This window comes from Rhipicephalus microplus, chromosome 7 (assembly GCF_043290135.1).
Source record: "Rhipicephalus microplus isolate Deutch F79 chromosome 7, USDA_Rmic, whole genome shotgun sequence".
Taxonomy (NCBI): domain Eukaryota; kingdom Metazoa; phylum Arthropoda; class Arachnida; order Ixodida; family Ixodidae; genus Rhipicephalus; species Rhipicephalus microplus.
Genome location: NC_134706.1, coordinates 118,179,716 through 118,194,891, shown reverse-complemented (window position 1 = coordinate 118,194,891; position 15,176 = coordinate 118,179,716). Strand labels below are relative to the sequence as shown.

At 46.0% G+C, this 15,176-nt stretch overlaps 1 protein-coding gene across 1 annotated transcript in view; it reads left to right on the top strand.

Moving 5' to 3' along the window:
- Positions 1 to 11,375, top strand: part of LOC119186053 (protein disulfide-isomerase 2) — a 40,669-nt gene extending 29,294 nt beyond the window's left edge. Inside the window, exon 4 of the mRNA XM_075870089.1 lies at positions 11,250 to 11,375. Coding sequence (XP_075726204.1) covers positions 11,250 to 11,375 — 126 coding nt within the window. The remainder of the gene's footprint in view (positions 1 to 11,249) is intronic.
- The last annotated feature ends 3,801 nt before the right edge of the window (positions 11,376 to 15,176 follow it).

Here is a 15,176-nt window from a genome sequence, read left to right as displayed (position 1 = left end):
CTGTGTGAGGGCAGGAACACCGACATGAGCTTACTGAGAAGCTTCTGCAGTGATACTTTAGGTCCACAATATACTTCAACAGTTTGGTGCAATGAGCTATGAAATTCAGCCTCATGGCATGATGCAATTGTAGTGGCACTACACATGGCTTGAAGTCTTCCATGTATTGCAGCTTGAACCTTACCATGTGTGCTGATGGGCTATGGAGCGTCACTTCTCACCTGCTTTCTTAATTCATATGATTGCATGCATTCACAGTTTCACATTGTTTGCAGCACTTGGGCAATATTTTTTCAGAAAGGTAGTAACACATAAATTTATTCTTTGTTTTTACTGTTATTGTGTTTCACAAAAACCTTACTGCGGCGCTTTTTCCCTCGTAGCAAGCCACACCTTCATGTAAAGCAACATTCTCAAATAGTGTCCATCATTTCAACACTCACCCTAGCAATGACGAGCTGAGCTCATCGACACAGCTATACCTCTTCTAAGGAAAGCAAGTAGGCCTCATTCACACTGCAGGAAGTGCTTAGGACACCACATTTCAGATACTCTCAATAAATTATCCCAGTTATTTGATGGTTTGAACAAACAGTGCACTAAAATATTTTAATATATGCTCAAAGCATGTATTTTAATAGAGATTGGACTGGATTCTGGCAACTGTAAATTCAAAATAGCTGCATCTCTGTTTAGAAAAAAAAATGCATGTTTGCCAAAGCTTTGTGCAATGACGAGTTTAACTTCTGCTAAGAGTGCGGCTTTAACTACATAAATAGCGTTTTTTTCTAAATTTCATGATTAAGATTATCATTGCTTTTTAATCTTAACTAGCAGTGGATGCTGGTAGATGTAAATACCCCCCCCCCCCAGGTTTTATCACTGGCTCATGGGTCCCTTCACAATATTATTTAAAATTTCAGCTGAACATGTTCTGCACTGAAGGCTGAAGCTGTTGTGGCACTTTCTGTGCTGCAGTGAAATCAATCTTCTGTATATTCACAAAAAAAAACTATTTGCTTGCATAAATACATGTGGAATCAAATATAGTAATAAGAAAAAACTGAGCATTTTAGTATTCCTTCTGGCAAAAAGTGTGTTTGGAAAAGGGGTGATACTGATTACAAGCATGGCAATAATAGCACAGTACATAACCGATCACCTAAGTAGTCCTGGAATGTGCAGTGGCTCAATAATAAAAACCTAGAATAATTTTTTGCTTTAACCGACTCTTGACAATTATACTCATCACTGGAATGTTGGTGTCATGGTAGCTTAGCAGGCATAGTTTGTGCTGCTAAGCTCAAGGAAACGGGTTAGATAACTGGTGATGGCGACTGTATTTCAATGGGGGCAGAGTGCAAGAGCACCAGTGTATTATTGTGAGCAGCGTGAGAGAGAACATGAGTGAATAGAAATGGCTGCCGCCACACTATGCTTCATTACCACATTAAATTCAAAAGCAGCTAGTGGTACAATCATCTGCTGTTTTGTATCAGCAGTGGCAAGGCGGCAGTGGCAAGGCTTAGAAACCATGATGCTCTTTGTTAAAAACAGAGAACGTAGCGCACGCTAGAAAACAGAAAAACGAGGAATGAAGCGTGGCACGAGGATCTTTGTGCTTTTTCACTGGAATGAATGGCAGCGTTGAGACTCACTGCTTGATCTCTCCAGGTCTATTCGTCTAGAAAACCCATTCATCGACGAACCAAGACTTCGATTTCGCACTCTTTCCAGTGTTTCCATCAGCTGCTGCCATGAACCATGCAACAGCGTGTTCGAGGCTATTTGCCATGCACTTACGTATTCCCTGCCATAGTGTTCCTAATAGCGATATTTCAGGTTGGTGTTATAGAACACGAGGAGAATATACCACAATATCCCTTAAGAGTATGTATTTATTATTCTATGCCTTTTGCACATAATGTCAAGGATGATATGCATATGCATGCTGCTTTACTAGGCTTAGATTTGTCGGACAAAGGCTTCGATTATACTTTACAAGTTCGGATGCTGTATTATTTGCAATCAAAAGCTAATGAAAGCATAAAGCTTCCATGAAACAATCGTCTATATTCGGCTCCTCTATGAATGTGATCATCCGAACACACCTGATCCTGTTCTCAAAGTTAGGGTAATAGCCTAGCTATTCAAGTGACTTGATTGGATTATTACATACACATAGCTTTCTACCAGAACAAAAAGATATATAAGACATCAAAATCAACTTTACAGTCCCCAACAAATGTGTTCATTAGTCTTCCGCTCTCACAAGTGCCTGTACTAAAACCAACACATTTAGGCACCTACAAGAACCGAGAAGTTATGATTCTTTAGTGTGTGAAATCTTCCAGTCCGAACACAAAACCATACTCATGCCTATCATCCAGTTGTATAAGGTCCATGTATAAAAAATTAAGACGCCCAAGATTCCAATGAAAACACTCCTACAAGTAGTGTATAGACCTGTCAGCATATGCCAATTAAGCCACTTTGTCGTTGCACCTCACCAAAAGATGCACTTGAAGCCCACAGGTAACTAACTTTTCAAATAAATAGTACGTGAGAAATGTATATATATCCAGCTTTTACTGTTTGAACAAGAAGAGCACATGACTGATTACCTGCATGGATTAATTAGTAATACAAACGCATTGCATGATGCACAACACATACATCAGAACCTAAAGCTGCTGCAACCCACTGCAGGTAGACGCCAAAGGACACTATCGGTCCCTCAAAAACTATGCCGTCACCACAGGGGAAAACAAACAGAAAAATAGTTCTTAAACAATAAAACATGCATGACAGGGATGAAGAGGCAATGAAACTAATGCATTTCACTGTGTACTCTGGACACAGAACGCAGCTATCCAATACGTTCCATGTTTGTGTTCAATGAGCATGAGTCCTATTTAGATTTCACCTGCATGGGATTACTTGAGGAGTTAATGGCATGAAACACACACAATTAACAGAACCTGACACTCACGTACAAAGCACACTTTGTGCCTTTCCATGGGCAATATGACATCGAAAACCTTGCACTGCCCTGCTGTTTTCGATGAATAATTCCTCAAATGCTGATTAACTCTCGTACTAAAATCACAATAACATTCATATTAGCTTCTTTTATGCTGAACGCGATTAGGCCTCAGCTCATGCTCAGTCACTTCATGTGTGCGTCATGTTTTAAGTCGAACACACCTGAAGACGTTTTTTGTCAGTGCCCTTTTCTCAGCCTATCAGCGACAGTGCAAAGTAGCTCATGGAAATAATTTACTGGCATGAGTAGTTTTAGAACACGGTATTCAGCACCAGGTGCAAACAAATTGCTAATCAAAACGTACTGCAAGAAGCCTCCAAGAAAACTGTTTGGTACTTACGAGTCAATTTTGTTTGCATGGCAAAAAGATACGCCAATAACAATAAAATGAGCAAAAGTCAAACTGAAAGGTACTGGAACGCTACGATTTCGGCAACTTGGTTGGCTTTTGTAACTATGAACATAACTGCCATGAAAGTTTGACATAAGTTGTTGGGACGATTTTACGTTTACAGATTTTATACTGAACACACAACTTTGGTTAGCTATACTGTAGTTTTCCTTATATGCATGTAGCCTTCGTTTATATTATGGAAATTTGTAGGGAACCGCAGCACTTTTTTTCACTTGACTATCCATAAGGTTTCTCTGTGGTTAAAAAACATGAAGAACAGTTTCGCATCACGACTTTCCTCATTTGAAATTTTCTGTCTCTATTATTTTCACACGTTAGACATAAACGCTACTTGAAGTTGTTATTTATGACTCCAACATTTTTGCACGTATCTAATACAACACTGCATGAAAGCAAAGCGTGCAAGTGCAGAAAAGACTTGTAACAAAACATACGCGAGCTATACAGCAAATTCAAGTTTGATGGGATTCCTGTATCGAGATTTCAGATACACAATAAAGCTCCAGTAACACCACCTATTCACGGCACATTTCAGAGCACACAGACACCGCAAAAACTTTTGCGTCTAGCACCGCTGCAGAATATCGCCGGCTCACACCCTGACCGGTATCTCGTGAGCAAATTTTGTCAACTGGGGACACGATCGAGCACTTCGGACACAACGCGGTCACCACATCATATTGCCCACGGCAAAGCAGCGAACATGCCGCAGAACATGTCCAATGACGGCGATAAAGTTTATCACCACAGATTGTGTCATCACCCAGTACTCCTCACGAGTGAACCACGAACACGGCGCACATACAAATCACAAGCGCTGCTTGCAGCGATCGAACACTTTTGACGACAAGTATGTGTCATCCGAAGATGACATCTGCAGATGTTGACGTTCCGGTTTCCAAGTCAAAGCGAACTATGGCACGAAACAGACGAAATCGTCGGTCTCCGAACCTCGCGCAAACACAACTCTCCGTCGGATTCCATCGGCGATCGCAGCCAGTGACGAGAGCAGGAAGGCTGCGCCGGCGTGCTGTTTTTCGATGAAAATATGCGCGGATGCTCATAAACTCTTGTGGTAATTGCAATAACGCCCAAACAAGCTTCTTTTAAGGGGCTACCGACTAGTCTTTGCCACTCGCTTCGTCGCTTCATCCTGGCGCCATGTTTCACGACCATCTCCGATTTGCGTGATGACGTCATGGGCCACCGTTTTTTTTATCCAATCAGCAACCTAGAGCGCTTTCGGGCTCCTCCTCTCCCAAAGCTGTCGCCGCATCTGAACCGGTTGATAACCGGGACAATAGTTATAGCGCGAGAACAAAACAACGACACAAGACAAGGACACGAAATACACGTCGTTGTGTTGTTCTCGCGCTCTAACTATCGTCATGCTATACCAACTAGCCCAAGCTGCCACACTTATGCCTAGTTCACACTGAAACATTCGCTTTCTACAGTGACCGAAATTCCCCTGCCGCCGAAACGCAGCGTCGTTCGCACTGGACGCGCCCCGCGCCGCCGAATATGCCATCTACTACGGGGCGAACGCGGGATCCGGTTCGGCGGCGGCGAGATTCGCCGAAAGGGCCCTCTCCGCTCCGATCACTCTCGGACCGATTTTTGCGGCGTCTGCCACCGAATCGGTCACCGCGGACGAATAGGAGCGCTAGTCAAGGAATTTTGAAAAATGGCGGCCAAGCCCTACTCGTTATGCCGCAGTGCACGTAACTGAATGTTGAAACCAACGGGAGTTTAACCACGGCCGCTGGATCAAAGCGCATCCAGCGGCCGTGGTTTAACATACTCTGTGCCTACTTCGCCTCCGTGTTTCGTGAAAGAGGTGACCGAGCTTGCTATTGGCGTGACTGAGCTTGTTGCGGTCTCGCAGGGCAAAACGAACTTACCAATGCCGCTGGCGTCGGTGGTTTTTCTGCTCTTCGTGCATTACAAGACAGCCACTTGCCAGCAAAGTAAGCAGTACTGTCTTTTCTTGCTTCTTGCGTACGAGAATCGTTGAAGTATACACGGATAGCGTAGTAGCATTTGTGAGCCGCGACAACAACCGGGTGACAGCGCATCCATCCCGCGTTCGCCCCGTAGTAGATGGCATATTCGGCGGCGCGGGGCGCGTCCAGTGCGAACGACGCTGCGTTTCGGCGGCAGGGGAATTTCGGTCGCTGTAGAAAGCAAATGTTTCAGTGTGAACTAGGCATTATATAAACACCGGGCCCGCACTTAGAAAACGGAGCGGAACCGGGCGTGCGGCCGTACCGGGGTTTGGCCCTAACGGCGCGTACGAAGTCAACCCACTGCCTGCGCTGAGGTTCGTGGCTTGGAAAGGCCTGAAACGCCATGCCCTTACCGCCTTTTCCGCACATCGACGGGCAGGTTCTGACTACGCAGAGGCTCACCGGAATTCCTGCACGTATATTGTCATTCTGAATAATCGTACTCACATGTAGTGGAGCACAACGCAAATCAGTCGATGCAACATGATGAATCGCACGCACGCTTCAACACAGCAAGGAGAGCCGCTAGTGAGAGCATGGCTGGGAGTCGGCTCCAAACACACTCAGAGATCGTCGACGTCATCTTTACTAGCGTATCGTCACTCAGGATGGTATTTGTGGAATATATCACACCGAGCACGTAGCACTAGTGTCGATGTCACGGGGAGTCTATTTTTCTTTTTTTTTTCCCTGGATTTTCTACGCTGTTTGACGTTGAAATAAAATTACTTCGACGTTACGGACGCCAATCAAATTTGGTTAAGAACACCTATACATACCAAGTGATCGAATGATGGGCACATCTCGATCTTGAAATTTGATGTCAGTGCTCCTTTGACACTGCGGCTAGCACCACTGAACAAGCGACAACAAAGAAGCATATGGAGCGTCTGCCTACTGATCATCCATGAGAGAAAGTTCCTCAATTCCACTAGGCGGCGCAATAATCTATGAACATTGTGAATACTTCATTTCATACATCAGGTGCAACGCTGTGGAAGCTATGCAATAAATTCGGTCATCAAAACGTATTGGGCTTGAGCACTGCAATCGCTGTGACGTGCAGGGTTGGATCACGTGATCTTGCCTCGCTCTGGCGAAGGAAAGCTGGTTGTAGGATGCGTTGTTTTAAACCACGACTTCGCGGTGTTTTCATTTTTGAACAACGCTGTATTGCTCGGGCCTAAGGTGCTCGGACTTCTGCAGACTGCACAATGCGAGAAGTCGCAATAAAAGTTACCGGCGGTTGCCACAGTTCGCTACGTTTGCGATGCCAATTGGGGTTTTTGGCTTGTACGCACAGTTCCTTACGTTACCGTGTTTCCAAATACCAGATATGAATCGGCGCATGCGCGTGTATATACGGAAAGTAAACCTTTGCGTTTCCAGCTGGATGGTGTTTGAAAGTTTACGTTTCCCGCCATACAAGCTTTTCGTTTTTCGCCCTATCGCGCAAGCTCACCTTTGTTCGTAGAAATTTGTGGTATCCGTAATGCGGTGATTTGAGCCATCGAGTTGAAATAAGCCGAAGTGGGAGCGCCAGTAGCCATTACATTGTTTCAGCCGGATTACCTAAGGTGCAATGGCCTGGGACATAGACGCCGTAAACGTGCGAGCTCGCGACAGGCTGAATAGATGGCGCCATCTAGCGGGGAATAGTGGACCAGGGAATCACAAAATTTTTATTGCAGAAATATTGTGCATTGACGTCTCATGCAAAAACCGCGCAGCGGCAGGTAACAAACGAGTTACCTTTTTAATCATTTTAACCTCAAAAACATTACGCGTAAGACAACGTATTCGTGACTGTGGTTGCACGAAGTGTCACAAGATGTCGACCCCATCGTTGCAATATCCCTTGTATTTTCACCTGTTTGCGCATACGAGAATACTGTACGCGATAAAAAAATGTCTCGAGATTTTGCCACAAGGGTGATTCGATCGTATCTAATTTAAAAGCAGTTTATATGCAGCTCGCACCACCATTTATGGTTTGCGCAAACATAAAGGTATACGTGTTTATGTACGCAGGTAAACGTTTAAGTATGAGGAGCTAAAATGTTGAAAGGTTTACGTTCCGGTTGGACTGTAAATGCAAACTGGTATCCGGTAACACGTTAACGTAAAGAAGTATGCGTACAAGCTAAAACTCCCTAATGTCACGGCCGTTGGCAGTGCTACTGTCCTCTCTCTTTTTCTTTGTTGTAGTTGTTATTTCGAGCCCATGGGGTTAAATTGAACGCAGACGGTGAATGTTCATATAAAAGCAGATTGTTTCAGTTTCTGCACGGGAGCCTCGTTCGTAAAATGAATGTGAAAATCGTCCAATTATGTATATTTTAAAATAGGACGTAGGAGCGTACATGTGGAGGAAGTTGCCGTTAATACATTAAAAATGTGCGCCATTGTCTAAATTGTCAGAGTCAAGGCAACCTGAAAGTCGAATTCTTTTCCCTTTATTTTCGCTATTTTCACCCTATTTCGATCTATTTCGTGGCCGGATATACAACCGTCCGTAGCGTATCCAGGGGCTGGCACAGCAAACTCATGCCACCCTTCCCCGCCCGAAAGAAAAATCCCAATTGTATATGAGCATAAAATAGTGGTGGACCACCTCTATCTTCCCCGCCCAATTCCAATCATGCTAATGCCAGGTCAAAAAAAAAAAATCTGCCAACGCCCCTGCTGCGCGCGACTTCAGCTCACAGGTTTAATTCCTCACTTATAGATTTTCTCTGTGGAATGGGCCCATAGCCACTCATACTTACTCTCAATGCTATTATGATCTACAGGCACAAGTGTTGTCAGCTTCGAGAACAGATTCATCTTTCAATAGCTTCGTGAAATGTAACACAGCTTTGAATGATGCTGAAAAAAAAGAACTGGACATTGGCAACTTTACTGAAACATTAAATTGCCGTTTAGATCACGGTACGCAAGACCTAGCAGCATGCTAATTCAAGGACGCAAAATGATACGGCTGGCTGATCGCACATCATAATTTACCCTTTTATAGAAGCTCTGGAACTGAACCAATCATTCATAATTTTCACCAATGTGGGGCTTGATGGCGGTCGAATGTGTGACGCGTGACCACAATAGCAATTTTGCGCAATAAATACTAGGATCGTGCCGCATAGAGAAGTTGGAACTCTGAATGATGCAAGCGCGTGTGTCAGTCTCACATTTTTGCCCGCAATGATAACAGAAAGGCTGCGGCTGCATACATGAGGCTGGGATAATGCTGGGTTGCTTCCCACAAAGCGTAGAATCCGCTTGCGCTGTGCTTCGTAGGGCTATGTGTGCTAAAAAAATGTAATTTGCGTATGCTTGCCACATCATCCGCTGCCCCTCTTTAGACGCAAACACACAATGACTGAAGTGTTGTGGTTGCGCGCATATCTTGCAGCAAATATAAGTTTTTTTTTACCGCCAATTTTTATACTTCAATTCGACGCGGAATGAGTTGCCACGTCCTACACAGGCGGCGCGCTCACCCCCGTGGTTCTCATTCAGGTGGCCATAAAAGATGACACTGGCAGTCATGCATTATGGGAATGAATCAAGGAATAAACTTTATTTAAAGTCCAGCAGGTTTCCAGGCGAGGTGGGGAAAGAGGGAATTAACCCCTGTCCCTTCCCACTCTCCGTCGATTATGATGGTGGTGCTTCAGGTGACCGAAGTCATTGGACCCGGGTGGCACCTGCAGTTTGCCTGACGGCCCAAAGCTGGTCGGCCAGCTCGTCGCTTCTGAGTGCCGCCTTCCAGCGGCAGCGCAGCTGACGTTGCCGAGCGGCAACAAATTCCTTAACTTGGCGTGAACCAAAATGGCATGGGATGGTAAGGTGGTTTGACGAATATGACGCGCTGGTCAAGACATGAATAGTGTCCGAAACCGGTTGTGTACGTCATGGAGCCCTTCGCGCCAGACAGTGGCACGTAAGTGCCAATGGTATGCGGGTATGTGCCACAGGTGATTGACACTTCATATCTACCCGGGAACGGCGCGAACACACATGAGACCCGTCTAACGCATAAAATACAATAAAGGTCAAGGTCCCCGCAGGTAGCGAACGCCAGCTTTCTGCGTGGCAGTCAAGCATTCTACCACAGAGCCACTTCAGGTCCTGGAAATACCTTTCAAATATGTCCTAATGTTCGTGAAACGTCGCTTGTGCCCCGGGTTATAGAAATTTCTGGAGTCCTCCACTACGGAGTCTCTCATAATAATACGGAGGTTTGGGACGTTTAACTCCACTTATCAAACAATAATGTCTGTGCGTGCTAAATTTGTACATATATTTAGCGTCGTTTTCTAACGTCTCTTGCTAAAAACTCACACCACGGCCACCTTCCTTCAGCATGCTTCACGAAACGTCGATTCCCAAGGTACGTGAGATCTGCCGAATAGTTTTGCTTCAGAGCAAACATCTATTACGTCAGTTGTAGTTCACGCACCTTGGCCAGGTTAAGGTTGTATCGGAAACCTAATTATTTCTTTTTGTTTTACGTGTTCAAAGAGGCGGCCGTTGGCGCTGCCGGGAGTATTTGGGCTTACCTGCATGCCTGCATGCAAATGGTGGAGAAACGTCAACATGGCGTCCGCCACCGATTTTAGGAACAAAAAAAAGATGTGCACGTGCCTTAAACGACAAATAAGGTGTTTGCTTTTGGAATAATAAACAAAACTTCGTGGAAGTCTGCGAAAACCGCACGTGGTTTCAGTTTTCAACTTTCACCGGCAGTACTGCTGTCATCGCCTCCCCCGACCAGTCTTGTGTGAATTCATTCTACTGATGAAAATAGAGGAATGCAGATCGAACAATTCTATTTTAAAAAAATTCTGCCCACTTTTCGGAGAAAACACTGCAAATTTAGACACTTTAGACGGTATGCTTTTGTTGCGGCACAAAAGAGAAAAGCAGTGACGGCCGGTAGACAGTCCTAAAAAAGAGTGTGATGGCAATTTCCCTCGCAACGTTACATTCATTTCATCTTTTTTATGGTGCCATTCCCTCGACAATGCTAACTGTTGTACTTGAGGGTGATATTTATTCACTGGAAACAAAAAAAAATACACCCAGTAGGGAGTAAAATGCATGTTCTCTATTGACCACCCTATTGGGAGTAGTTTTTCCTCCGAACCTCAGAAGCAAAGTTTTTACCATGGCTGAACGGAGTGATTGCGTGACGCAGCCGGAGTACTATTCACTGGTATTTCTCTCCGACCAAACTAGAGCAATTGTGAATTCCTTGCTAAGGCTAGCTATTGTGCTTGTGGTTCCCAATGCTACACTGTGAAAGAAAAAATACTCCCAGATGAAATTAAAGTACCTGTCTTCAAGCGACCCCCCTGTTTCGGAGTTTTTACTACGGTTGTCAGGAGCAATTGTGGGCCGAAGTGAAATTGGTTATCACTGATATTTCCCTCCAGCCAACCAGAGTAGTTGCAGTTTTCTTGATAGTGCTATAGCTATTGTGCGTGTCGTTCTAAATTCTATTAGAACCATACACCCTCGTTAAACACAACCTGAAGTGACCACGCAAATGGGTTCTGTTCAAGAGTTTTATTCACAGTACGATTAACATTGGGGCAGAATTCAAGTGGGTAACCGATCATGTTACAGAAAGTTGTTTCGTTTAGGCAGCAGTACCGTTCAAAGTATTTATATTTACAGAATTTCTTGTTCTACGTACGTATTACGTCTTCTTTCAAGGTGTGTAAGTGTTCTTTTTGTTGGAAGGGTTCTTTTTTCACCGTGATTTTTTGCTCTGTAGGTTGAAGATGACGAGGACGAGAAAGAGGGAAAGGAATTGGATGACGAAGTGCACGATGACATGGACAAGAACGTAGACAAAGAACAGGGAGAGAAAGAGGGAGACAAGAAGAGGGATGAACTTTGAGAGGACAAGCGTTGCCTGACGCCCGGCCTGCACACGATGCTGGGCAGTATTGCGACACAGGTGTTCCATACGCACACAGAATGGTGCATGTGGTGAAATGCCTGACGCCACTGACGGAAAAATCACGGAAGCAATACTGTCATCCTCCGCCTAATAAAGTCCCGTCCAGCATAGAATTCTTTTTCAGGTGCAAGGTCGTTTCGAGTGTACGCGGGCTTTGTGTGGAGACCGAATCGATAGTGTCTAAATGACCACCTTTTGGTGAAGCAGCTTTTTTTCAAGCGCAGTTAGCGCAGTGAACCTTCCAGCAAAGCATAATAAATGTACATATTTTCATCACATGGTGTTTTTCACTAGGAATTTCAGCATTGTGCGTGTCTCGCAAAATGTACTGTGCTGTAACAATCATGACAATATTATGAAGTCCTAATAGTCTTGGTTGCGACAGCGTTTACTTGAGGAAAGACCTCGCGAAATGAACGGGCCGAGCCAGTACACAGATGATGACGATGATGATGCCACAGAGTGGCCATGAGGACAAAGATACAAGCGGAGGATGGTGATTATGATCATGCATGGCCGAGAACGATGTAAGTAACAAACACCCACACAAATTACCCCCACTTGGAAGCGGACACCTTGGCCACTGTAAGTCAAAGTGATGGGAAACGTCGCGTTAAAGGTTTCATGCGAGAAATCTGGACAATCTCGATGCTTCGGTAACGGCGGTCAATTGGGGCGACAAGTGGTGCCACACGATCACTTACCGGCGAAGCCTGTTCTGAAACTCTGTATGGCCCGGTGAAGTGTGGTTGAAGTTTGTCACAGAGACCAGGAGTGCGACTAGGTCTCAAAATCTGCACCTCGTCACCAGGTTGGAAAGACACCGCGCGATGGTATGCGTCATTGATGATCTTCCGCTTGAGCTGTCTCACTTCAGTACTGATGCGAGCCTGATGGCGAGACTGGGCCAGGCGGGAAATGTATTCTTCGCTAGAAGACTGGCATGGATTGCCATGGCTCTTAAAAAAGAAGACGTTGAGAAACGTAGTCGGGGTGCGTCCGTGCACTAGGCAAAATGGTGAGTAGCAAGTTGTTCGCTGAACGGCGGTGTTGTAGGCGAAGGTCAGAAATGGTAAAAGGGTACCCCAGCTTTTGTGGTCGGGTTGAACGTAAACGGCTATCATGTCAGCAAGGGTTCGATTAAATCTCTCTGTGAGACAATTTGTCTCAGGGTGGTAGATTGAAGCGGTCTTTTAAATAGTGTCGGAAGCGCAGTGCTTCATTTACCATTTGTGACAGGAACATTTTGCCATGGTCACTGAGCAGTACACGAGAATCCCCGTGACGCAGGATTCTGACGTGAAGAATAAAGTCTGCAACTTCCACACCTGAGCCTGTAATAACACAGAACGCCTTAGCGTAGCTTGTAAGGTGGTCCACGGTGGTCACAACACTCTAAGGCAAAATTACCTGAAAAAAGAGTAACGGAGCCCACTAGGCACGTGCGATGAACGGATAGACCGTTGAGGAAGAACCACAGAGGGAGCGTGGTGGCCCGTACAGTGCAAACCACTTAGGGCCATTCCACGCGCTACCGCAGGCAAGCGTGGGACAAATAATCCAATTTGCGACGCTCTTTCACCCTCCACAGCGTCGCCAATTGGCTTATTTGTCCCCCACATGCGTGTGGCGGGGGTCCTGGCACGTGCGTTGCGGCTTTGCGGGAAGTGCGTGGAAGGGCGCTTAGTCTCCAAACACGGTCCAAATGGATGAACCGCCCGGGCATTGCAGGCAGCGCGCAGAGCGTTGCCAAGGTCACCAGCCATCCTCTCCTCTCGTGGCTCAGTCTTTCCCAGTATTTTGCTAGCACTGGTTCGCGTTGGGTCGCACTCAGAGTGCTCGACCACGGCCGCCTGGATTCGACGATCTGGAAATTACGAAGCGGTGCTTGTGTGTATGGTTGTATCAGCGTGGGCTGCTGCTTTTACGTTTTGCTGCACCCACGCAGTCTGCAGCAAGTCTTGACACGTCAACATGCCGCGCTGTAAAGCTCTGGCTTTAAGATAGTCACGACCAACACATGACAGCAGCAGTTGGGAAGACCAACATGGCGGCCGAGAAGATGGCAGGCCTATTGGATATATATATACTTCAGTCCGACTCAGGGCCAAAATCAGCACTGGATTTTTTCGCAAGTAGGTTATCATTCTTTATCCTACTCTACTCGTCGCGTGTGCGATACGGATCGCACTTGTCGGCAATGGGCTTGGTCGTGTTGTATATCGCACGCACGAAATGCATCACGAAGGTCAGATTTGGCGTCTGCAGTTCGCCTGTGCTTTGCGACTGCCTGGAAATTGGCCGCCATTGCCATTGGCCTCCCGTACGCTCGCTCATCGAGTGCTCGCCTGTCTTCGCCGCCGCGATGAGCTCCGGGCTGACGATATTGGGCTGAGACCTCGTCGCTGTGTTGGAAGTCGTCGAAAACACGTTACGGGTTCTCGTAATGAGCTTGGTTGTAGTATGTCGTGCGCTGTAAGTGCACCTGCACTGGCTGGCGGGGCGTTCGCTAGCGTCAAAACTCAGTGATAATTGGTCGCCATTACAGTTCGCTTTTCCGTCAGTTGGTCGCAAGCAGCTCGTCGCTGTCCGTTAGCCATGGCAGCGGCCTAGCGTTTGCGCGCTGCACTCGCTCGAGTTTGTGCAAAAAGGCCGCAGTACCGTCGATTTCTTCGGCATTAGCTCCAAACCAGCTTGGCGCTGTTCGTGGCGGTGGCCAAGCGTACGCTGTCTCTCCTGTTCGAAGTTCGCTAACGGCAGACACTCCACGTACACTGCCGTGTTTGGTCTTGCGTTCGGTTGGTTGAGCTCAACGACGTCGCTCACTTACGACTCGCCGACTTGTTGGCGGCACGGTGGTTCGTGGAGTTGTGGGTGCGGCCGCCGCTCCTAAGCTGTTGCGCTGCGGAAAGCGAAATGAGTCTGACGATGTGTGACATGATGATGAAATTAATAGCATATCATATTTCACGTATGTGTTTATTTCACCTTGTACGTATTTCTCATATGCATTCTTGCTCATCCTCTGTCACGTGTGACTAACTATTTTATATACTCATTGTACAACCGTGGGCACAAACCGTGCTGAAAGCTGTGTGCGCTGGCGTCTGCGTTGGCTGCCATCCATCTCTTTCGTCAGAGCAGCTTAAGAAGGACTGTGCGAAATGTGAAGGTAAAGTTATTTGTGTGTCATATTTTACACGCATGTGTTTCTATTAACTTGCACGTACTTGCCATATACGTGCATATTAATCTTCTGTCACGTGTGTCCAACTATTTTCACTATCTTATTGTACGTACAGCTGTGGGGACACAACAGGCAGAAGGCTGCGTGCGCTGGCGTCTGCAATGCCTGTCATCTATCGCTTCCGTCGGAGGAGCTGCCCAAGGAGTGAACAAGATTTGGCAACGAGACTGGACTTGTACGCAGAATAGAGAAACTTTATGTGTATGTAGAAAAATAACAGATTTTGGTGTCTCAGTTTTGTCTTTCGTTGTTGCTGTGACAGCGAAAGCAGTTACACATAGGTGGCTAACTACTTTTTCGTGTGTTCTTTTCTGCGCCATTTGTTGCTCACTGCGCAGAAAAACAGGCGAAAAAAGTATTACGCCTGGCAAAAAACAAACAAAAAAACAATGTTTGAACTGGCGATAAAAAGTTCAACCGATTGCAGGATTCAGTGGCTCAACCGTTCGTCCGGTCAGGTGCAACTGTAAGGACTAACGGTTGCCCAGTAA